Source organism: Bufo gargarizans, chromosome 6, assembly GCF_014858855.1.
Source record: "Bufo gargarizans isolate SCDJY-AF-19 chromosome 6, ASM1485885v1, whole genome shotgun sequence".
In the NCBI taxonomy this organism is placed as follows: Eukaryota; Metazoa; Chordata; class Amphibia; order Anura; family Bufonidae; genus Bufo; species Bufo gargarizans.
Genome location: NC_058085.1, coordinates 11,762,845 through 11,788,241, shown reverse-complemented (window position 1 = coordinate 11,788,241; position 25,397 = coordinate 11,762,845). Strand labels below are relative to the sequence as shown.

The 25,397-nt window shown below is 41.9% G+C and overlaps 1 protein-coding gene across 1 annotated transcript in view; it reads left to right on the top strand.

Annotated features, from left to right (window-relative positions):
* Positions 1 to 24,621, top strand: part of LOC122940658 (oocyte zinc finger protein XlCOF7.1-like) — a 29,687-nt gene extending 5,066 nt beyond the window's left edge. Inside the window, exons 3-4 of the mRNA XM_044297347.1 lie at positions 8,590 to 8,692; positions 22,634 to 24,621. Coding sequence (XP_044153282.1) covers positions 8,590 to 8,692; positions 22,634 to 24,303 — 1,773 coding nt within the window. The 3' untranslated portion in view covers positions 24,304 to 24,621. The remainder of the gene's footprint in view (positions 1 to 8,589; positions 8,693 to 22,633) is intronic.
* Positions 24,622 to 25,397: the final 776 nt, after the last annotated feature.

The following is a 25,397-nucleotide window of genomic DNA, read 5'->3' as shown; positions in this document are numbered from 1 at the left end:
CGGCGATACCACATATGTGACACTTTTTTGCAGCCTAGATGCGCAAAGGGGCCCAAATTCCTTTTAGGAGGGCATTTTTAGACATTTGGATCCCAGACTTCTTCTCATGCTTTCGGGCCCCTAAAATGCCAGGGCAGAAAAAAATACCCCACATGTGACCCCATTTTGGAAAGAAGACACCCCAAGGTATTCAATTAGGGGCATGGCGAGTTCATATAAATTTTTTATTTTTTATTTTGGCACAAGTCAGCGGAAATAGTTTTTTTTTTTTTTTTTCCTCACAAAGTCTCCCTTTCCGCTAACTTGGGACAAAAATGTAAATCTTTCATGCACTCAATGTGCCCCTCAGCGAATACCTTGAGGTGTCTTCTTTCCGAAATGAGGTCACATGTGGGGTATTTATACTGCCCTGGCATTTTAGGGGCCCTAATGCGTGAGAAGAAGTCTGGAATATAAATGTCTAAAATTTTTTGCGCATTTGGATTCCGCGAGGGGTATGGTTCATGTGAGATTTTATTTTTTGACACAAGTTAGTGGAATATGAGACTTTGTAAGAAAAAAAAATTAATAAAAAATTCCGCTAACAAGTGCCAAAAAAATGTCTGAATGGAGCCTTACCCGGGGGGGTGATCGGGGAGTCTATATGGGCTGATCACCCCCCCTGTCACTGATCACCCCCCTGTAAGGCTCCATTCAGACGTTCGTATGTGTTTTGCGGATCCGATCAATGGATGCGTGGATCCGTAAAACACATATGGGTGTCTGAATGGAACCTTACAGGGGGGTGATCAATGACGGGGGGTGATCAGGGAGTGTATATGGGGTGATCACCCCCCTGTCATTAATCACCCCCCCTGTAAGGCTCCATTCAGACGTCCGTATGTGTTTTGCGGATCCGATCCATGGATGCGTGGATCTGTAAAACACATACGGACATCTGAATGGAGCCTTACAGGGGGGTGATCAGGGGTTAATAAGGGGTTAATAAGTGACGGGGGGGGGGGGTGTAGTGTAGTGGTGCTTGGTGCTACTTACAGAGCTACCTATGTCCTCTGGTGGTCGATCCAAGCAAAAGGGACCACCAGAGGACCAGGTAGCAGGTATATTAGACGCTGTTATCAAAACAGCGTCTAATATACCAGTTAGGGGTTAAAAAATCACATCTACAGCCTGCCAGCGAACGATCGCCGCTGGCAGGCTGTAGATCCACTCGTTTACCTTGCGATCCTGTGAACGCGCGCGCCTGTGTGACTTGTATATGCGTGACTGTGCCTGGGACAGCCGCCTCCGGAACGCGATCCTGCGTTAGGTGGTCCGGAGGCGGTTGAAGAGCTCGGACAGGTGCTACTAAGTTAGATTAATGAGTGGAGTAGAGGTGGACTTTTTGAGGCACCGTAACAGGTCTTTGAGAGCCAGAATTCTTGCTTATTGCCAGGTGTTCAAATACTTATGTGCAGTAGTGCAAGACAAATACATTCTTTAAAAATCATACAATGTGATTTCCTTTTTTTTTTTTTTTTTTTTAACCCTTTAACCACTTCAGCCCCGCTAGGTGAAACCCCCTTCATGACCAGGCCACTTTTTACACTTCGGCACTACACTACTTTCACCGTTTATCGCTCGGTCATGCAACTTACCACCCAAATGAATTTTACCTCCTTTTCTTCTCACTAATGGAGCTTTCATTTGGTGGTATTTTATTGCTGCTGACATTTTTACTTTTTTTGTTATTAATCAAAATGTAACGATTTTTTTGCAAAAAAATGACATTTTTCACTTTCAGCTGTGAAATTTTGCAAAAAAACCGACATCCATATATAAATTTTTCACTAAATTTATAGTTCTACATGTCTTTGAAAAAAAAAAAATGTTTGGGCAAAAAAAAAATGGTTTGGGTAAAAGTTATAGCATTTACAAACTATGGTACAAAAATGTGAATTTCCGCTTTTTGAAACGGCTCTGATTTTCTGAGCACATGTCATGTTTCCTGAGGTTCTACAATGCCCAAACAGTAGAAAAACCCCACAAATGACCCCATTTCGGAAAGTAGACACCCTAGGGTATTCGCTGATGGGCATAGTGAGTTCATAGAACTTTTTATTTTTTGTCACAAGTTAGCGGAAAATGATGATGATTTTTTTATTTATTTATTTTTCTTACAAAGTCTCATATTCCACTAACTTGCGACAAAAAATAAAAAATTCTAGGAACTCACCATGCCCCTCACAGAATACCTTGGGGTGTCTTCTTTCCAAAATGGGGTCACTTGTGGGGTAGTTATACTGCCCTGGCAATTTAGGGGCCCAAATGTGTGAGAAGAACTTTGCAATCAAAATGTGTAAGAAATGACCGGTGAAATCCAAAAGGTGCACTTTGGAATATGCGCCCCTTTGCCCACCTTGGCAGCAAAAAAGTGTCACACATGTGGTATCGCCGTACTCAGGAGAAGTTGGGGAATGTGTTTTGGGCTGTCATTTTACATATACCCATGCTGGGTGAGAGAAATATCTTGGCAAAAGACAACTTTTCCAATTTTTTTATACAAAGTTGGCATTTGACCAAGATATTTTTCCTCACCCAGCATGGGTATATGTAAAATGACACCCCAAAACACATTGCCCAACTTCTCCTGAGTACGGCGATACCAGATGTGTCACACTTTTTTGCTGCCAAGGTGGGCAAAGGGGCACATATTCCAAAGTGCACCTTTCGGATTTTGCAGGGCATTTTTTACACATTTTGATTGCAAAGTTCTTCTCACACATTTGGGCCCCTAAATTGCCAGGGCAGTATAACTACCCGACAAGTGACCCCATTTTGGAAAGAAGACACCCCAAGGTATTCCATGAGGGGCATGGCGAGTTCCTAGAATTTTTTATTTTTTGTCGCAAGTTAGTGGAATATGAGACTTTGTAAGGAAAAAAGAAAAAAAAAGAAAAATCATCATTTTCCGCTAAATTGTGACAAAAAATAAAAAATTCTAGGAACTCGCCGTGCCCCCCACGGAATACCTTGGGGTGTCTTCTTTCCAAAATGGGGTCACTTGTGGCGTAGTTATACTGCCCTGGCAATTTAGGGGCCCAAATGTGTAAGAAGTACCTTGAAATCAAAATGTGTAAAAAATGGCCTGCGAAATCCGAAAGGTGCCCCTTTGCCCACCTTGGCTGCAAAAAAGTGTGACACATCTGGTATCGCCGTACTCAGGAGAAGTTGGGCAATGTGTTTTGGGGGGTCATTTTACATATACCCATGCTGGGTGAGAGAAATATCTTGGCAAAAGACAACTTTTCCCATTTTTTTATACAAAGTTGGCATTTGACCAAGATATTTTTCTCACCCAGCATGGGTATATGTAAAATGACACCCCAAAACACATTCCCCAACTTCTCCTGAGTACGGCAATACCACATGTGTGACACTTTTTTGCAGCCTAGATGCGCAAAGGTGCCCAAATTCCTTTTAGGAGGGCATTTTTAGACATTTGGATCCCAGACTACTTCTCACACTTTCGGGCCCCTAAAAAGCCAGGGCAGTATAAATACCCCACATGTGACCCCACTTTGGAAAGAAGACACCCCAAGGTATTCAATGAGGGGCATGGCAAGTTCCTAGAATTTTTTTTTTTTTGCATAAGTTAGCGGATATTGATTTTTTTTGTTTTTTTCTCACAAAGTCTCACTTTCCGCTAACTTAGGACAAAAATTTCAATCTTTCATGGACTCAATATGCCCCTCACGGAATACCTTGGGGTGTCTTCTTTCCGAAATGGGGTCACATGTGGGGTATTTATACTGCCCTGGCTTTTTAGGGGCCCTAAAGCGTGAGAAGTCTGGAATATAAATGTCTAAAAATGTTTACGCATTTGGATTCCGTGAGGGGTACGGTGAGTTCATGGGAGATTTTATTTTTTGACACAAGTTAGTGGAATATGAGACTTTGTAAGAAAAAACAAAAACAAACAAAAAATGTCCGCTAACTTGTGCCAAAAAAAATGGCTGAATGGAGCCTTACCAGGGGGGGAGTGATCAATGACAGGGGGGTGATCAATGACAGGAGGGTGATCACCCATATAGACTCCCTGATCACCCCCCTGTCATTGATCACCCCCCCTGTAAGGCTCCATTCAGACGTCCGCATGATTTTTTACGGATCCATGGATACATGGATCGGATCCACAGAACGCATGCGGACGTCTGAATGGAGCCTTACAGGGGGGTTATCAATGACAGGGGGTGATCAGGGTAATCAGGGTGATCACCCCCCTGTCACTGATCACCCCCCCTGTAAGGCTCCATTCAGACATCCGCATGATTTTTTACGGATCCATGGATACATGGATCGGATCCACAGAACGCATGCGGACGTCTGAATGGAGCCTTACAGGGGGGTTATCAATGACAGGGGGTGATCAGGGTAATCAGGGTGATCACCCCCCTGTCACTGATCACCCCCCCTGTAAGGCTCCATTCAGACATCCGCATGATTTTTTACGGATCCATGGATACATGGATCGGATCCACAGAACGCATGCGGACGTCTGAATGGAGCCTTACAGGGGGGTTATCAATGACAGGGGGTGATCAGGGTAATCAGGGTGATCACCCCCCTGTCACTGATCACCCCCCCTGTAAGGCTCCATTCAGACATCCGCATGATTTTTTACGGATCCATGGATACATGGATCGGATCCACAGAACGCATGCGGACGTCTGAATGGAGCCTTACAGGGGGGTTATCAATGACAGGGGGTGATCAGGGTAATCAGGGTGATCACCCCCCTGTCACTGATCACCCCCCCCTGTAAGGCTCCATTCAGACATCCGCATGATTTTTTACGGATCCATGGATACATGGATCGGATCCACAGAACGCATGCGGACGTCTGAATGGAGCCTTACAGGGGGGTTATCAATGACAGAGGGTGATCAGGGTGATCACCCCCCTGTCACTGATCACCCCCCCTGTAAGGCTCCATTCAGACGTCTGCATGATTTTTACGGATCCATGGATACATGGATCGGATCCGTAAAAATCATGCGGACGTCTGAATGGAGCCTGACAGGGGGGTGATCAATGACAGGGGGGTGATCAATGACAGGGGGGTGATCAGGGAGTGTATATGGGTGATCACCCGCCTGTCATTGATCACCCCCCTGTAAGGCTCCATTCAGACGTCCGCATGATTTTTACGGATCCATGGATACATGGATCGGATCCGTAAAAATCATGCGGACGTCTGAATGGAGCCTGACAGGGCGGTGATCAATGACAGGGGGTGATCAGGGAGTGTATATGGGTGATCACCCGCCTGTCATTGATCACCCCCCTGTAAGGCTCCATTCAGACGTCCGCATGATTTTTACGGATCCATGGATACATGGATCGGATCCGTAAAAATCATGCGGACGTCTGAACGGAGCCTGACAGGGCGGTGATCAATGACAGGGCGGTGATCAATGACAGGGGGGTGATCAGGGAGTTTATATGGGGTGATCAGGGGTTTATAAGGGGTTAATAAGTGACGGGGGGGGGGTGTAGTGTAGTGTAGTGTAGTGTTTGGTGGGACTGTACTGACCTACCTGAGTCCTCTGGTGGTCGATCCTAACAAAAGGGACCACCAGAGGACCAGGTAGGAGGTATATTAGACGCTGTTATGAAAACAGCGTCTAATATACCTGTTAGGGGTTAAAAAATTCGGATCTCCAGCCTGCCAGCGAACGATCGCCGCTGGCAGGCTGGAGATCCACTCGCTTACCTTCTGTTCCTGTGAGCGCGCGCGCCTGTGCGCGCGCGTTCACAGGAAATCTCGCGTCTCGCGAGAAGACGCGTATATGCGTCCAGGAGGAATAAAGCAACCACCTCCCGGACGCATATACGCGTACGGCGGTCGGGAGGTGGTTAAGGACCGGGCTCATTTTCACCCTAAGGACCAGGCTATTTTTTGCAAATCTGACCAGTGTCACGTTATGTGTGAATAACTTTAAAACGCTTTTACTTATCCAGGCCATTCTGAGATTGTTTTTTTTGTCACATATTGTACTTCATGACATTGGTAAAATTGAGTAAAAAAATATCATTTCTATAAAAAAAAAAGTTCAAAAAAATGTACCAAAAAGTTGGAAAAATTAGCAAATTTCCAAGTTTTAATTTCTCTACTTCTATAATACATAGTAATACCTCCAAAAATAGTTAGCATTTACATTCCCCATATGTCTACTTCCTGTTTGGATCATTTTGGGAATGCCATTTTATTTTTTGGGGATGTTACAAGGCTTAGAAGTTTAGAAGCAAATCTTGAAATTTAACGAAGCTGAGGCGAAACGCACGTTGGGGTGTTTTCAGCCTGTCATTGTGCCTGCTGTTTCTTCCCTCCATCATGTAAAAAATCATTTCTATAAAAAAAAGTTAAAAAAAATTTACCAAAAAGTTGGAAAAATTTGCAAATTTCCAAGTTTTAATTTCTCTACTTCTATAATACATAGTAATACCTCCAAAAATAGTTAGCATTTACATTCCCCATATGTCTACTTCCTGTTTGGATCATTTTGGGAATGCCATTTTATTTTTTGGGGATGTTACAAGGCTTAGAAGTTTAGAAGCAAATCTTGAAATTTAACAAAGCTGAGGCGAAACGCACGTTGGGGTGTTTTCTGCCTGTCCTTGTGCCTGCTGTTTCTTCCCTCCATCATGTCACACAGTATGTCAAAATTTCCCAGCAGATACCCACGGGTGAGCTTTGGTTTTAGCCTACATCAGACATTTGTTCCACCTTTTTGGCGGGCTACAGAGATGCTGGCCGGGGGACTACGGTATCCGGGTCCGTTGCTGATTTTTTTTCAAAACTTTTTTTTGTGTCATCTTTCATACTTGTATAATCATGATCTATTAATGATGAAATAAATATGTTTTTGAATACATTGGGCATTCTCTGGTTGTTTGTACAGCAACATTTTTAGGTTTACACGGTTGGTTTTCTGTCTGCCCTACCTTTATAGTATTATAGTGAGGCTTTTCTTTTTTGTTTTATTCTATAATACATAGTAATACCTCCAAAAATAGTTATTAATTTACATTCCCCATATGTCTACTTCCTGTTTGGATCATTTTAAGAATGCCCTTTTTTTTTTTATATTTCTGAAATTTTCCAAAACCCACTTTTTAAGGACCAGTTCAGGTCTGAAGTCACTTTGTGAGGATTACATAATAGAAACCACCCAAAAATTACACAGTTTTGGAAACTACACCCCTCAAGGATTTTGCTAACTTTGTTAACCCTTTAGGTGTTCCACAAGAGTTAATGGCAAATGGAGATAAAATGTCAGAATTTACATTTATTTTTTTTGATCATTTTTCATTTTAATCAAATTTTAACAGCCAAACAAAACTCAATATTTATTGCCCTGATTCTGTAGTTTGCAGAAACACCCCATATGTGGTTGTAAACTGCTGTTCGGGCACACGGCAGGGCACAGAAGGAGGGGAACGCCATATGGTTTTTGGAAAGCAGATTTTGCTGGACTGGTTTATTTACACAATGTCCCATTTGAAGCCCCCCTGATGCACCCCTACAGTAGAAACTCCCCAAAAAGTGACCCCATTTTGGAAACTACGGGATAAGGTGGCAGTTTTGTTGCTACTATTTTAGGGTAAATATGATTGTTGGTTGCTCTATATTACACTTTTTTTGAGGCAAGGTAACAAAAACTAGAAATTCTGAAATTTCATTTCCATTTGCCAATAACTCTTGTGGAACACCTAAAGGGTTAACAAAGTTTGTAAAATCAGTTTTGAATACCTTGAGGGATGTAGTTTCTTAGATGGAGTCACTTTTTTGTAAACTTCTACTATAGGGGTACATCAGGGTGGCTTCAAATGGGACATTGTGTCAAAAAAACAGTCCAGCAAAATCTGCTTTCCAAAAACCATATGGCATTCCCTTCCTTCTGTGCCTTGCCGTTTGGCCATACAGCAGTTTACGACTACATATGGGTTGTTTCTGCAAACTACAGAATCAGGGCAATAAATATTGAGTTTTGTTTGGCTGATAACCCTTGCTTTGTTACTGGAAAAATGGATTAAAATGAAAAATTTGCAACAAAAATAGCACAGCCTGCCGGATCATAAACTTCCGAAAGTGCTGCAAACCGCAGGTCCGAATTGACCTGCGGTTTGCAGCGATCGCAGATACGGGGGGGTCACAGGACGCCCCTCGGCATTGTCACAGAGTGCCTGTGGAATGATTTCAGCAGGCACTCCGGTCCGATCACCGCCCGCCGCTCAGCGGTGATCGGAAATACACAGGACGTACAGGTACGCCCTGTGTCCTTAAGTGCCGGGACATCAGGGCGTAATTCTGTCTCTCAGAGTGGGAGTGCACCTTCAATGAGATTTTCAGACCCCAGAGAACTTGCAGAATCGCAGTGTGTTCAAATACTTATGTTCCTCACTGTAAACAGGAGACCTGCAGATATTTGGGTCACGTAACTCCTGCTGTCCGGTCATTTTTGGTCATCTTTTCAGGTCATATAAAACCTTCTACATGACTTTTCCAACCATCTGATGACTTCTACAATATTTTTTTTTTTACAGCTTGTGAATCTGGGTGAAGATCGGAACATTATATTTTTTACAGAGACATATGTGAGGGGTGATGAGCAGAGTACAGAGGACATTCCTACAGATAACCGCCCTGGTGAGTAGTGACCACTAAGTAAAGCAAAGAAGACTCACAGATTCTACTCCTTCACTGAATGATACAATTTTATATTACATTTTTAGGTTCTGCCTTCTGTCAGTTTTTTTAGCATTATAGTCACCGATTCAGCTAAAATTCAAATTAAATATGGATGGAAATGCGACAGCATTATAGGTGATATACAGTATGTATATGATATATTTAGTCCATCCTCAGGAGAGGTCATTAATATCCGATCGGAGGTTCCCGGCAGCCTTGTCGGTCAGATGTATGGAGAGGACACCGTGCTCTCTGCGCTCTTAGGCATCTTCATGGCCATGCAATGTGAAGTTCATCCGTCATATGGCCTAGGCACAGTTTAGTCCCATTCGAGTGAATAGGTCTGAGCTGCAATGCCAAGCACAGCTACTATTCAACAGGCGGTGCTGTGCTAGGTAAGCTGTGAGGAGGCTTTGTATTAACTGGAGCTCCGGTGAGCACTGAGGCTTCCTCAGACAGCTGATTGGTGGGAGTGCAGGGACCGGACCTCAGCTGATCTCATATTGAAGAACTATGCTGAGGAAAATCTTGAAGAACCCCTTTAATGATTTGCAAATGATAAAAAAATTGAAACAAATTATGCAAGACCTCTCGCTTTATTTAGTATTGAGTATGAGAGCCACGTGCATAAATACATTCACTTACACGCCTTGGCATCCTACCAATGAGGTTACTAATGATTGTCTGAGGAATTGTCACGGATGATGTTGCACATAGCTGGAACTTATGAATAAATGTCCGACTGGCTTGATCCCAAACTAAGGAGCATATAGGTGAGCATTATAAAACCATAAAAGCTCTCTCTGACTGCTATGCCCATGCAAGGGTCTCAATGGTAGACGATTGCATGCCCATGTACCTAAGACTGTGTGACACCTGAAAACCCTATAATAATGTCAGGGTCACCTAGAATCAAGCCAGCAAGGAAACACAATACATGAAAAGACTTATCTGAGCAAACAGCAGCCTCCAGCAGTGAACACTTCATCCAGGAAGTAGTATAAACCGCAAAGTGAGACAGTATGGGAGGGAATATAAAGGGAGAGGATTAGTCTAAATAGGTGACACCTGAGCGCAGGCAGTGGCAGCTCATCAGGGACATGTGTAGCATACTCAACCCCTTTGAAGAGGCCACCAGAGTAGGCCACAAGCATTAACATGGCATCCCCTTGATATTTATATTTGTACTAATGCTCACGCTGATATAACAAGGACTAGAGGAAGAACAACAATCTCCACAGCTTGCTGGGGATCCTGTAGCTGATAGGAACCTGGACAGACTAAGTCGCATAAAAGAGGAAGTCGCATAAAAAAAGTGGAGAAGGAGAAGTTTGTGGTGCAGGGGGACATGGAGTTTTCCCAGGCACAGCTAGGCAAGGAGGTTGGAACTCGTTATGATATATATGCTGATGATGATGAGGATGACATTGGCCATGAGCAACCATTGCAGTGGGGTCTTTAAAAAACTGGGTCCACAGGCATGCCAAACTGCGTGCTTGGTTGCCTTCATGCTGGCAAGCATGTGGTTAGCATCAAGCAAAGTGATGACTACTAGATAACCATACTTTTAGATTATTGCAATCAAAGCAAAAAGGGGAGAATGTTTTACGGATACCTGTCACCTGTATTTCTGTCCAGGAGTCCCATCTCCAACCTGGCTGAGTGAGAGACCTCCTGCCCTCTCTGGTGGTGCTACCCCGACAATAAGTCTCAGAAGGCACAGCAGCAGCAGCAGCCAATTTAGTTTTCTTAATGTGATGGAAGTTTTTTTAATTTTTTAAGTGCTATGCCAACTTGATGCATATCGGCAAAAGGATAGGCATTGCCTGAACAACCCGGTTCAGTCATACCTTGACTGTGCCCTTTCTTCTGCACATAGCCTGTCCCCTGACTCCATGGACTTCAGGGAGATTGGAACAGTTGCTGTAACTGGCCCAGTTTGATATGTGTACTATCTTGTCCAGCCTCCAGTGCAGGATATTCAGTGTGGCAGGTGGCATCGTCACACACCTCCAGCTGATGCCAATTAGTAAATCTGCCAGAGAGTCATACACAGATTATCATACCAATTGGAACAGATTCAATTCTGGTCAAATTTATTTGTTCCCGGGGGGGGGGGGGGGCGTGACGGAACATGGTGTAACACATGCGTCCCGGAGCTCCTGCTAGGATTTTGACTTCCAGCCTTTCCACAGCAAACCATCGATGTCCAACTTGCCCCCAAAGGGACATCTAGCTCCAAAGAGGTGCACTCCTTAACCAGAGCCCAGCAGAATGCAGAGAAAGGGCAAAACTCTGATGAAACCGGAGCAGGAGGTACGGATCCAATATGGTGCCGACGAGGAGGAAGAGGAGAGCATGCCTGTTACAGCGTGCCAGCAGATAGCAGCGCGCCTGGAGAAGTACGCACGTAAGCTTCAAAAGAGCTTGAAGGAGAGGTGGGAAGATTCGGAGAGAGCTCAATCTGTGTCAGAAGGGAAGGAGAGTCCATCAGAAGATGAGCAGACAGTGCAGGGGTCCCAGCTATCCCATAAGCAGCAATATAGTGCAGACTCAAAAGCACAAGGTCAGGAGGAGGAGACAACAGAACCCACTTTGAAAGATGTAATGGCTGGCATAGCAAGCTGCAATAACACCCTTAAAATTTTGAATATACAATTAGGTAGGCTTAAAGAGGACCTATTCTATCATACGCCATGATCTGCACAAAGTGGCAGAACGCACTACTGAGGTAGCGCAAAGGGTGTCAGAAATGGAAGATGGAGTCAAACCGCTCCAAAAAGCAGCCAAAGTAACCACCCAAGATATATCGCTGCATTATATGCTAAAACAGATGACCTTGAAAACCGGTCACGCCGGAATAATATCAGGCTTGTTGGGGTGCCAGAAAAAGCGGAGGGTGTGAATGCTACCGAATTTATTGAAAAGTGGATAGCTGAAAAGTTCCTATCGTTCTTATATGCGGTAGGGAGAGCACATCGCGTCCCTACAAGACCGTTGCCTTCTGGATGCCAACCTCACCCAATCCTAGCAAAGATATTGCACTATAAAGATAGAGACACTATACTACAGCGATCCAGGGACCACTCGGAGCTCACGATAAACGGAGTACAGGTCTCCATATTCCCGGATTATTCATCTTAAGTACAGAAGAAAAGAGCCCGCTTTGTGGAAATAAAAAGACGACTCCGTGGATTAAAAATACAATACTCCATGATGTTTCCAGCCAAGCTGAGGGTAGTTGCCTTAGGATCTGCGCTGTTTTTCCTGGATGCTGCACTACAGTGGCTAGACAAGAATGAACGGCAGCTCAGAAATCAGAACTTGGGCACCTGAAATATTCATTCAGTGAGTAAACTCAGTATAATTCCATTGTTGAGGATATTAAAGTTCCTACTGTGGACTTAAAAGGGAATTCCCAGTCATGTTGAGTAGTAGCGTTATATACGTACCAATGAGAGTTTTTATCGCACTTACGTACTGTTCTGAAGTTTGCAGTAGAGATTGTTGGGCTAGATTTTTATGGTTAGCCCTATGTTATGAAAGTAATATTGGAAAATCTGAATACATTTTGTAGTCACTGAGAGGGATTGGGGGGGGGGGGTGGGGGGGGGTGGCATGCTTATAAGCATGCTTATATGTAAGAAATGGCAGTTTTGGAATGGGAAAATGGGTAATGGCGTCTATGACTAAAGTGATTATTTGGAATGTGCGGGGAATATCAGAGGCTAACAAAAGACATGGCATATTTAGATATTTATTGAGATACCAGCCAGCCATCTGCTGCCTGCAGGAAACGCACATTACTAAATCAAAAGTGCAATTGCTCCAGAAACTTGGGTTGGCTATTCTGTGCACTTGGTCTTCTCCGCATATTCCAGGGGGGTGAGTCTACTTATTAATAAGAATATACACTTCGAATGTATACAGGAATTTGTGGATGTAGTGGGGAGGTTCATATGTGTCCAGTGGGCGATTAATGGAATTAAGATGGTGCTGGTAACAATCTATATTCCCCCACCATACACCTCAGTGCTGCTGAAAATGGTGCTGGAGTTTATGGCGGAATATCCTAACATTCCAGGCTTGATAGTTGTGGATTTTAATAATGCAATTAACAAAGAACTAGACAAGTGTTGAAGGTATTTACCCATTCCCTGGAAGTGGGATATTTGCCTGCCTCCATGCATGAAGCAGTGATGGTAGTCCTACCCAAACCTGAGAGACCCAAAATCACCAGACTCATATAGACCAATTTCACTATTATGCACGGATGTCAAGATCCTGGCAAAGGCCTTGGCTGCAAGACTATCTAAAGTTATATTATCTGTTATCAATTCAGACCAGACGGGCTTTATGCCGCAAAAGTCCACCTCCATCAATATTCGCAGAGTTTTCACGATTCTACAAATTCCATCTGTCAATATGGGGGATAGGGCAGTTTTCTCTTTAGACACAGCCAAGGCCTTTGATAGCGTGGGATGGCAGTATCTGTGGTGTACGCTTCAATATACGGGGTTTGGGCAAAGATTCATATCTTGGGTCAATGTACTCTATTCTAGTCCCAATGCAAGAATTAGGGCAAACGGGGGGGGGGGGGGGGGATATATATGAGATTTCAATTGCAGCGTGGTACAAGACAGGGATGCCCTTTTTTGCCGCTACTGTTTGCACTGGCGATAGAACCATTGGCTGCTGCAGTGCGTAAGTCTCCTGCGATACAGGGATTTTGTTATGGAGCAGTGCAAAATAGAGTGGCAATGTATGCAGATGACACACTGCTGTTCTTAGGAGATACATCCACGTCTTTGCTGGCTGTAATGTCTCTCATTGACAGATTTGTCCAACTATCAGGCTTAACAATTAATTGGCATAAGTCTGCACTAATGCTTATAGATTGCCAGCCAAGATCACAGGTGATAATAGATAAAAAATATCCCATGTGTAGAAGAGTTCAAATATCTGGGTATTAAAATATCCCCTAGAATTAAAGAATTTGAGGAATTAAATCTTACCCCACGAAAAAATTGTTTTGATACCGCAGCTTTTGTACATTCTACACAATGCCTTGGTCTGGCTGCCAATGGACAGGTTCAAAAGGATTGTCTCGATAGAGACATAATATGGCGTAGCGGACAGGCTAGAATAAAGCTCGAGACGCTACAATACTATAAAACGGAGGGAGGCCTAGCAGTTCCTAATCCCTGGGTGTACTACCTTGCAGCTCAAGGTCAGCGCTTCAAAGGATGGCTAGAATTAGAAACCTCAGACATGACTGGTCAGATATATAGAAACCACCTGAAAGGTAGAGACCTAATGATGCTACTGGAGGGACTGAAAGCGAAAACAGTGCGATCAGAAATTCCTATAAGACACATAATGTATTCAGTGTGGCAAAAGATTACAGTTGAGAGGAATCACCGGAATCGCGGAATATACCCCAATATGGCAAAACCCAGTATTATCTAAATTCAAATCATTGTCAGGATTTTATGAGTGGAAGGACAGATGGGTGATAAGAATGGGTCACCTCCTGGAGGGTGGAGTGTTCAGATACTTCACCAGTATTCAAGAAATATATGGCATCCCTCACAGGCGCTTTTATCAATATCTGCAATTGGGTCATGCATATAATACGAGGTATAAGAATGGTAGCGTAATGGCACAGAGACGCAGCATTGCATCTGATTGTTTCGGGAGGGGAAAGAAGGGGAATGATATCTCTAACATATCGATTGATACTAGATAAGTACCTAGAATTTCACTGACTGACTAGAATGCATAAATGGGAGACAGATGTGGGTGAACTCACGAAAGAGCAATAGGCTGATATATTAGAGGCAGTGCCTGTGTCATCTTTGAGTGAAAGTGGAAAGCTTTCGCAATTATTTATTATCCATAGAGTGTACAAGACGCCAGTGTTTGTACACCGAATTGGTCACAGATTAGATGCTAAGTGTCCTCGTGTGATGTAGAACCTGCAGACTTGATACACAAGCTATAGAAATGCGCGGTCCTGACTGTATACTGGAGAGAGGTGACTGCTATCATACAAAAAGCATACTCCGTATATATTTCACAAGAACCGAAAGTGTGTATCGTAGGCTATGTATCAGAATTGGGTACTGATCAAGTGTTCAAACTTGCTATAGGCAGACTACTGTATGTGGCTAGGAAGCTGATAGCTCAGCACTGGATACAGCTGAGCCTCCCACAATCGGGGAAATTAGATGCCAAGTCAACACTATGATTGTATATGAAAAGGCCATTTTCCAGAAAAGAGGCTGTCTGTCACGGATGGTGTTGCAGAAAACTAGAAGACAACAAACGAAGATCCGACTGACTTGATCCCAAACTAAGGAACATAAGGGTGAGCCCTGTAAAAGCCCTAGCACTCTCCCTGACTTCTCAGCCCATGCAAAAATCTCTATGATAGATAATTGCATGCCCTCGTGCCTCGACTGTATGACACCTGAACACCCTATAATAGTGAGGGGACACGACCACTGGCTCCCTACACTTAATACGGAGGGATTCAGGGTCACCTAGGATCAAGAAAACAGGAAAACACAATTAAATGAACAGACTTATCTGTAGAAGCATCAGTTGTAGCATCCAGCATGCACACACTCCAGGAAGTTGTATAAACCGCAAAGTGATGCAGTATGAGAGGGGATTTAAAGGGATGCAATCAGTGCAATTAGATGACAGCTGAGAGAGGGAAACGAGATGACAAAAGAAAGCAAAACAAAAGATCCTCAAGCAGGAGGTTCTGAAGAACGTCTATCAGAACTTCTCAGATATCTGGCGGTGACACTGTCCCAGCAAATTTGAGAAATTATGGGAACCATGGCAGGCACAAATGTGCATGGGTGCTATCTCAGGTAGAAGAAGCAGGAAAGGGAGGTGGGTGTCATTGTCCATCTTGGAACAAATTACCTGGCTTGCAATGAGGTTTCAAAGGTGAAGGAAGCTTTTGACACACTTGGAAATTTATATACGAGAGGTTGCATCAACTGTTTCATTCTCTGCAGTTTTGCGCATTAAGGAATTCTATGTATGGCTTGGTGAATGGTGTCTGAACAAGGGGTTTGGCTTTGTGTCTCATGTAAGCTCACATTGGAATGGAAAAGAACTGTACAAGAAAGATGGTTTGCATCTTTCTCTCAAGGGAACGAATGTCCTCAGTGAACAGTTCAAAGTATTTGCTAAGGAGCATTTAAACTAGGAAAGGGGGGCAAAAGAGTGACAATCCAGCAGTCCGACTTCCCCCCAGAACAATGCCAGAAGATGCCAGTAGCACATAGGTTAAGAAATGACAAGCTCAGAGTCTTGTCTACAAATGCTCGCCGTTTAGGGAATAAGATAAATGAACTTGAGGTTATAATGGCATCTGAGAATATAGATTTTGTGGCTGTTACTGAGACGTGGTTCAATGGGAGTAATGACTGGGATATAACAATACCAGGGTTCTCTCTATATAGGAAATACAGAGAAGGCAAGAAGGGGGAGGGGTGGCCCTGTGTGTGAAAGATAGCATAAAATCGAATTTAATACAAGTTAGCGAGAACAATTTAGAGTCAGTTTGGGTTACCTTGCAGCTTGATAAGCATAAGGTAACTTGTGTAGGTGTGATGTGTAGACCACCTAGCCAAGTAAAATAATTTAGATGATCTACTAGTTGAGGAAATAGCTAAAATGACATTGAAAGGGGAAGTTATCATTATGGGAGACTTTAATCTTCCTGATGTAAACTGGAAAACCAAAATAGCTAGTTCTGCCAGGAGTACAGATATTCTAAATTCCCTACTGGGATTATCTCTACAGCAAGTAGTTGAGGAGCCAACCCGGAAGGAGGCCATTTTTACATTTAGTATTCACAAATGGGAATTTGGTATATGATATTACTGCAGGGAAAAGCTTGGGATCTAGTGATCACTAGTCAGTGTGGTTTACTATAAGTACAGTGACTGACTCACCACACACCACACAAAAACAAAAAGTTTTGGATTTTAGAAAAACTGACTTTTCTAAAATTAGATTAGTGGTATACGAGTCCCTATAAGATTGAAACAATTTCAATGGAGTCCAGGTGAAATGGGATTATTTAAAAGTGTCACTATTGAAGGCAACAAAAAATTGCATTAGGCTTGTCAGTAAAAGCAAAAAAAGGGAGAGATCACTGTGGTACTCAGCAGAAGTGGCCAAAATCATTAAAAACAAAAAGATAGCATTTAGGAATTATAAAAAAAAAATGAGGATGACAGAGAGGCCAAACAAGTTATAAGAGCTTCTAAAACACAGGCAGAAGAGAAATTAGCTCAGTCAGGGAAAAAAAGGCGATAAGGCATTCTTCAGATACATAAATGAAAAAAGGAAACTAAAACAAGGGATTACCAAATTAAAAACAAAAGAAGGAAGGTATATGGAAGAAGATGAAGAACTAGCTGACTGCCTCAATGAATACTTCTGTTCAGTTTTTACAAAGGAAAATTAAGGAAAAGGACCTCACTTAGGAAGGAAGACTAATGAATCTGATGCATGTGTCTTTACCGAGGAAGAGGTTCTAAGTCAGCTGTCTAAAATTAATACAAATAAGTCACAGGGGCCTGATGGGATACACCCAAAGCTATTAAATGAGCTCAGCGGTGAACTAGCATTTAACCAATAACTGGTAACAGGAGTCGTCCCAGAAAATTAGAAATGAGCAAATGTTGTGCCCATTCACAAGAAAGGTAGTAGGGAGGAATCGGGCAACTATAGGCCAGTAAGCCTGACATCAATAGTGGGGAAAATAATGGAAACCATACTCAAGGAGAGGATTGTGGAACATCTAAAATCCCATGGATTAAAAGATGAAAAACAGCATGGGTTTACTCCAGGGAGATCATGTCAAACTAATCTTATAGATTTTTTTGATTGGGTGACTAAAATAATAGATGGCGGAGGTGCAGTAGACCTCTCTTATCTAGACTTTAGTAAGGCTTTTGATACTGTCCCACATAGAAGGCTTATCAATAAATTAGAGTCTTTGGGCTTGGACTCCCATATTGTTGAATGGATTAGGCAGTGGCTGAGGGACAGACAACAGAGGGTTGCAGTCAATAGAGTATATTCAGACCATGGTCATGTTACCAGTGGGGTACCTCAGGGATCTGTTCTGGGGCCCATATTGTTTAATATCTTTATCAGCGAAATTGCAGAAGGCCTCAATGGTAAGGTGCATCTTTTTGCTGATGACACAAAGATTTGTAACAGGGTTTATGTTCCTGGAGGGATACACCAAATGGAAAAGGATTTAGGAAAACTAGAGGAATGGTCAAAATCTGGCAACTAAAATGTAATGTTGATAAGTGCAAGATAATGCACCTGGGGCGTAAAAACCCAAGAGCAGAATATAAAATCAGTGATCCAGTCCTAACCTCAGTATCTGAGGAAATGGATTTAGGGGTCATTATTTCAGAAGACTTAAAGGTAGGCAGACAAAGTCATAGAGCAGCAGGAAATGCTAGCAGAGTGCTTGGGTGTATAGGGAGAGGCATTACCAGTAGAAAGAGGTAGGTGCTCACACCGCTCTACAGAGCACTAGCGAGACCTCATTTGGAGTATAGTGCGCAGTGCTGGAGACCATATCTCCAGAAGGATATTGATATTTTGGAGAGAGTTCAGAGAAGAGGTACTAAACTGGTACATGGATTGCAGGATAAAACTTACCAGGAAAGATTAAAGGACCTTAACATGTATATCTTGGAAGAAAGACGAGACAGAGGGGATATGATAGAAACTTTTAAATACATAAAGTAAAAAAGAGGAGAGAATATTTAAAAGAAGAAAAACTGCTACAAGAGGACATAGTTTTAAATTAGAAGGGCAAAGGTTTAAAAGTAATATAAGGAAGTATTACTTTACTGAAAGAGTAGTGGATGCATGGAATAGCCTTCCTGCAGAAGTGGCAGCTGCAAATACAGTGAAGGAGTTTAAGCATGCATGATAGGCATAAGGCCATCCTTCATATAAGATAGGGCCAAGAGCTATTCATAGTATTCAGTATATTGGGCAGACTAGTTGGGCCAAATGGTTCTTATCTGCCAACACATTCTATGTTTTTATGATGCTGGAATGGAGGGTTGGGTGAAAGGGGGTAGTTAAGAGTTTAAATAATAAGTCTACATGACAGTTAACAATTAAGATACAATAAGACTCATGTTGAATCTTAATTGTTGCAAATCTATTTTATTGTATAATGTATTCTGTACATTTGTGTTTTGCTCTTTTGGAATCAATAAAAAAAATTGTCTGATTAAAAAAAAAAAATGTTTCCCTCTTCTGACTGATTCTTCAGAATTACACCTGAAATGTATTTCTAGAAATTGGTTCCTCTCTAGTGATATACTTTTCATAATCTTTGGATAGTGTGTACAGTATATATGAGTCGCAAACAAGGGGTTGTCTCATCTGAGATAATGGGGACATATCATTAGGATATGCCCCCATTGTCTAATAGATGCAGGTCCAACCGCTGGGACCCACACCTATATCGAGAACAGAGCTGGCCAAAGCGGTAGCTGGCCCCCACCAAGCACTCTCCCCAAAGAAGTGAATGGGAGTACACTGTGCATGACCGGCCACTGTTTACAGGGCCTGATGGAAATGGCCAAGCCAGTGCCTCGCCAGTTCTGCACATGCACAGTGCACCCTCCACCACTTTTGGGGTTCCGTTTCGGCGATAGGTGCAGGTCCCAGCGGTGGGACGCGCACCTACCAGACAATAGGGGCATATCCTAGCAAATTGCCCCCATTGTCTCAAATGAGACAACCCTTTTAATATAATTGCGTGAAAAAAGGAAGATGTTATGGTGTGTGCCATGCAGTTTGTTTACTTGACAGTGACAGGACTGACATTAGGAGAGACCTCGGTGTGCACAGTGTCCTAGCTGCAGGGATGATTATCGGGTCACAGGATTATTCTTTGGCGCTAGATGTAGTTTGTGTAATTGGGAAAGGCTGCAGGATAAGGCTACATTCACACAACATTGAAAAATTGCACACAGCTGTTTTTAGAATTGAAGTCAATGGCGCTATTCATTTGGCCATTTTTTTTTTTAAGGCGAGTGAATAGTGGTTGTGAAAAATAGGACATGTCCTATTTGTGGCCGTTTTCACTGCCAGGTGGACCCCATGTAAATCAATGGGACTATTTTTTTAATTGCCATTTAGACAGGAGTGCATCCATGTAATGGCCGTTTAAAATGGGTACACTAGTGTAAAATAGCCATTTAGGGGTTAAAAATAAATTGCCTTATCCGCTTGCACACACAGGTGCGGAAGAACCTGTGCTACCAACGTGATGACATCACCATGCTCTCCCAGCATTATTCCTTAGGAGCGCATGGTGACATCATTCCACTGAGAGTGTAGGTCCTTTAGCACCAAATGAAGATCGACTTTTCTCTACACGTGCAAGTGGATGACAGGATAATTATTTTTTTTCCCATAAAAACAAAACCCTGCACATTATTAACATTATTATATTACTGATGGGGGCCACCCTGGGGGACATTATTACTAACTGGGGTCACTATGGGGGACATTATTTATATTTTCTTTTTTTTATTTAATTACCAATCCCTGCAGTATACATAATCTAAATCATTCTCAAATAATGGCCGTTAAAAATGAATGCAAAACGTCCAGACGACTAAGAAAGGGATGCAAAAAATGGTTCAAAAATGGGCATGAAAAACTGAGTGTCCGTTTTTTATGGCCTTTTTTTTCACGTGTGAATGTAGCCTTAAGAGCTCAAGATATCCTGACCCAGGTGACTAACGCTGCTTATCATATCCCGTGAGGAAGCGACAGCGAAACGCGCGTCGGGGTCAGAACTATTGGTCTGTATTCATTGAGCAGTTATATCTCCCATGTCTATCCCTATTCTATGCCCTATGCATTTTATTATCCATTGTACTGGTATCTATTTTGTATTTGTCAAGGGGTAGATGGGATTCACTGCATTTACTGTATTGACACACCACTAGTAGTCCATTGTCATTCCTGTGTCTACTTTGCCATATACAGGGAGTGCAGAATTATTAGGCAAGTTGTATTTTTGAGGATTAATTTTATTATTGAACAACAACCATGTTCTCAATGAACCCAAAAAACTCATTAATATCAAAGCTGAATATTTTTGGAAGTAGTTTTTAGTTTGTTTTTAGTTTTAGCTATTTTAGGGGGATATCTGTGTGTGCAGGTGACTATTACTGTGCATAATTATTAGGCAACTTTACAAAAAACAAATATATACCCATTTCAATTATTTATTTTTACCAGTGAAACCAATATAACATCTCAACATTCACAAATATACATTTTGTGACATTCAAAAACAAAACAAAAACAAATCAGTGACCAATATAGCCACCTTTCTTTGCAAGGACACTCAAAAGCCTGCCATCCATGGATTCTGTCAGTGTTTTGATCTGTTCACCATCAACATTGCGTGCAGCAGCAACCACAGCCTCCCAGACACTGTTCAGAGAGGTGTACTGTTTTCCCTCCTTGTAAATTTCACATTTGATGATGGACCACAGGTTCTCAATGGGGTTCAGATCAGGTGAACAAGGAGGCCATGTCATTAGATTTTCTTCTTTTATACCCTTTCTTGCCAGCCACGCTGTGGAGTACTTGGACGCGTGTGATGGAGCATTGTCCTGCATGAAAATCATGTTTTTCTTGAAGGATGCAGACTTCTTCCTGTACCACTGCTTGAAGAAGGTGTCTTCCAGAAACTGGCAGTAGGACTGGGAGTTGAGCTTGACTCCATCCTCAACCCAAAAAGGCCCCACAAGCTCATCTTTGATGATACCAGCCCAAACCAGTACTCCACCTCCACCTTGCTGGCGTCTGAGTCGGACTGGAGCTCTCTGCCCTTTACCAATCCAGCCACGGGCCCATCCATCTGGCCCATCAAGACTCACTCTCATTTCATCAGTCCATAAAACCTTAGAAAAATCAGTCTTGAGATATTTCTTGGCCCAGTCTTGACGTTTCAGCTTGTGTGTCTTGTTCAGTGGTGGTCGTCTTTCAGCCTTTCTTACCTTGGCCATGTCTCTGAGTATTGCACACCTTGTGCTTTTGGGCACTCCAGTGATGTTGCAGCTCTGAAATATGGCCAAACTGGTGGCAAGTGGCATCTTGGCAGCTGCACGCTTGACTTTTCTCAGTTCATGGGCAGTTATTTTGCGCCTTGGTTTTTCCACACGCTTCTTGCGACCCTGTTGACTATTTTGAATGAAACGCTTGATTGTTCGATGATCACGCTTCAAAAGCTTTGCAATTTTAAGAGTGCTGCATCCCTCTGCAAGATATCTCACTATTTTTGACTTTTCTGAGCCTGTCAAGTCCTTCTTTTGACCCATTTTGCCAAAGGAAAGGAAGTTGCCTAATAATTATGCACACCTGATATAGGGTGTTGATGTCATTAGACCACACCCCTTCTCATTACAGAGATGCACATCACCTAATATGCTTAATTGGTAGTAGGCTTTCGAGCCTATACAGCTTGGAGTAAGACAACATGCATAAAGAGGATGATGTGGTCAAAATACTCATTTGCCTAATAATTCTGCACGTAGTGTAGGAAATGTTTTATTTATAAATGACTGATTGGGTGGGGGTTGCATGGAAGTTGATCAAAGTGGGGGCCAACCTGGCCTAGTGATTCTCCTTGGTCTACTATTAGATTGTGGTCTGTTTGGCCACCACAGTTTTAGTCCATTCATACTTGAATTTGATGCCATGTCTTGTTATTTATGTGGATTTTTTTTTATATGGAAAATTTCTATGCAATTAAATGGTATATTATTCATCAATAAAAAAAATGTGTTTTATTCTTGGCAGATGACTGTACCAGGAACTCGGAGAAACAGCTGATATCTTTAGCTTTTGAAGTAGATGATTGTGGTATCACACAAGATACATTTGAAGAGCATGCCAATATCAAAGATATACCCTCATCCAATCACAGCAACAATGCATCATTTGATCCTTTTAAACAGGTCCGATCTTCTGATTCATCACAGACTGAAACACAGAATAAAAGTCACAGAAAAGGTGTTAAACATCAAGCAACTCACGTAAGAGGGAAGCCATTTTCATGTTCAGAATGTGGAAAATGTTTTAAACGAAAATCAGATCTTGTTATACATCAGAGAATTCACACAGGGGAGAAGCCATTTTCATGTTCAGAATGTGGAAAATGTTTTAACATTAAATCAGATCTTGTTATACATCAGAGAATTCACACAGGAGAGAAGCCATTTTCATGTTCAGAATGTGGGAAATGTTTTAACCGTAAATCAGATCTTGTTATACATCAGAGAATTCACACAGGGGAGAAGCCATTTTCATGTTCAGAATGTGGAAAATGTTTTAACCGTAAATCACAACTTGTTCTACATCAGAGAATTCACACAGGGGAGAAGCCATTTTCATGTTCCGAATGTGGAAAATGTTTTAACCGTAAATCACATCTTGTTATACATCAGAGAATTCACACAAGAGAGATGGCATTTTCATGTTTAGAATGTGGGAAATGTTTTAACAATAAATCAAATCTTGTTATACATCAGAGAATTCATACAGGAGAGAAGCCATTTTCATGTTCAGAATGTGGAAATTATTTTAACGGTAAATCAGATCTGGTTATACATCAGAGAATTCACACAGGAGAGAAGCCATTTTCATGTTCAGAATGTGGAAAATGTTTTAACCGTAAATCATATCTTGTTATACATCAGAGATCTCACACAAGAGAGAAGCCATTTTCATGTTCAGAATGTGGGAAATGTTTTAACTGTAAATCACATCTTGTTGTACATCAGAGAATTCACACAGGAGAGAAGCCATTTTCATGTTCAGAATGTGGAAAATGTTTTAACCATAAATCAGATCTTGTTATACATCAGAGAATTCACACAGGAGTGAAGCTATTTTCATGTTCAGAATGTGGGAAATGTTTTAACCATAAATCACATCTTGTTATACATCAGAGAGTTCACACAGGAGAGAAGCCATTTTCATGTTCAGAATGTGGAAAATGTTTTAGCCAGAAATCAGAACTTGTTGTACATCACAGAATTCACACAGGGGAGAAGCTATTTTCATGTTCAGAATGTGGGAAATGTTTTGACAGTAATTCACATCTTGTTATACATCAGAGAATTCACACAGGAGAGAAGCCATTTTCATGTTCGGAATGTGGGAAATGTTTTAAGAGTAAATCAGATCTTGTTATACATCAGAGAATTCACACAGGGGAGAAGGCATTTTCATGTTCAGAATGTGGAAAATGTTTTAACATTAGATCAGGTCTTGTTATGCATCAGAGAATTCACACAGGAGAGAAGCCATTTTCATGTTCAGAATGTGGGAAATGTTTTACCCGTAATTCACATCTTGTTATGCATCAGAGAATTCACACAGGAGAGAAGCCATTTTCATGTTCAGAATGTGATATGTGTTTCACCTATAAATCATCTCTTGTTAATCATCAAAAAACTCACATATAAGAGAAGCCATGTTCATGCTGGTCACTAACTGGCTTCATTCCTTCAGATACTCCTTTTTACAGGGAGATAAAACAGAACCTTGCTTTTAGTTACCAGAGGAAGCTGAGGGCTTGGAACAATGATTGGGACCGCTGTGAGAGCTCCCCAAACAAACATAGTCTCCCGTATTGAATGAATATTGGTAATCAAAGGACAGATCCAGTTAAAAGTGAAACTAAAGTTTTTAGTTTTTTTTGTGTATATATATCTCCTCTAAACACAAATGTTTAGTAAAAAAAAAAAAAAATACAGTATTCCATCCTGCCTGTGATCGGTATGGGGACCCTCCATTTCTGTAAAACTGCAAATACAGGGGCCTATATGTGAAAGTCCAAAAAATAGAGCTGGATTCCCACATGAGCTGGTGTCCAGACATGTGGAAAAAGGGGCGTCATTCACACTAAATGGATAGTTATTTGCAGTCAAGTGAAATGACCGATAGGCTGTAACATAGTAATGTTAAGGAAATTATCCAGCTTTTCTGAAAGTGGATATAAAATTCATAAAATGTTTTTCATTTTCTCTGTATACGTGATATAATGTGGTGACATTTGAAAAGAACAAGCGTAAGCTAAAAAACCTATAGAAGTGAACTGTGTGTGTTAAGATAAGATAACATTTGTACTACTCCTGGGATATTTTGCCTCTCTTGCTTAAAATTCTAAACCCATTAGTTAACACATTTTTGTAAAAGTGAAACTTTAAAAATAACTAACCAATCAATAGATGGATTCAAAAGCCATTATTGAAATGTCTGTAAACCAATCATGTTTTACTTTGAGGGGTTACACCCTGTGAACTGTGTATAAATAAAGGGTGCAGGACACTTTCACTTTAGGGTCCTGGCAAGGTTTTGACCTATACTCAGACTTCTGTCATTTTCCTCCGTCGATGTCATTCACCTGAACACGAGGCAACAATCATCACGTGGCTGACCCTTGGCCTGCCGCAACAGTAACATAGTTTATAAGGCTGGAAAAAGACACCTGTCCATCCAGTTCAGCCTGTTATCCTGCAAGTTGATCCAGAGGAAGGCAAAAAAACTGTGAGGTAGA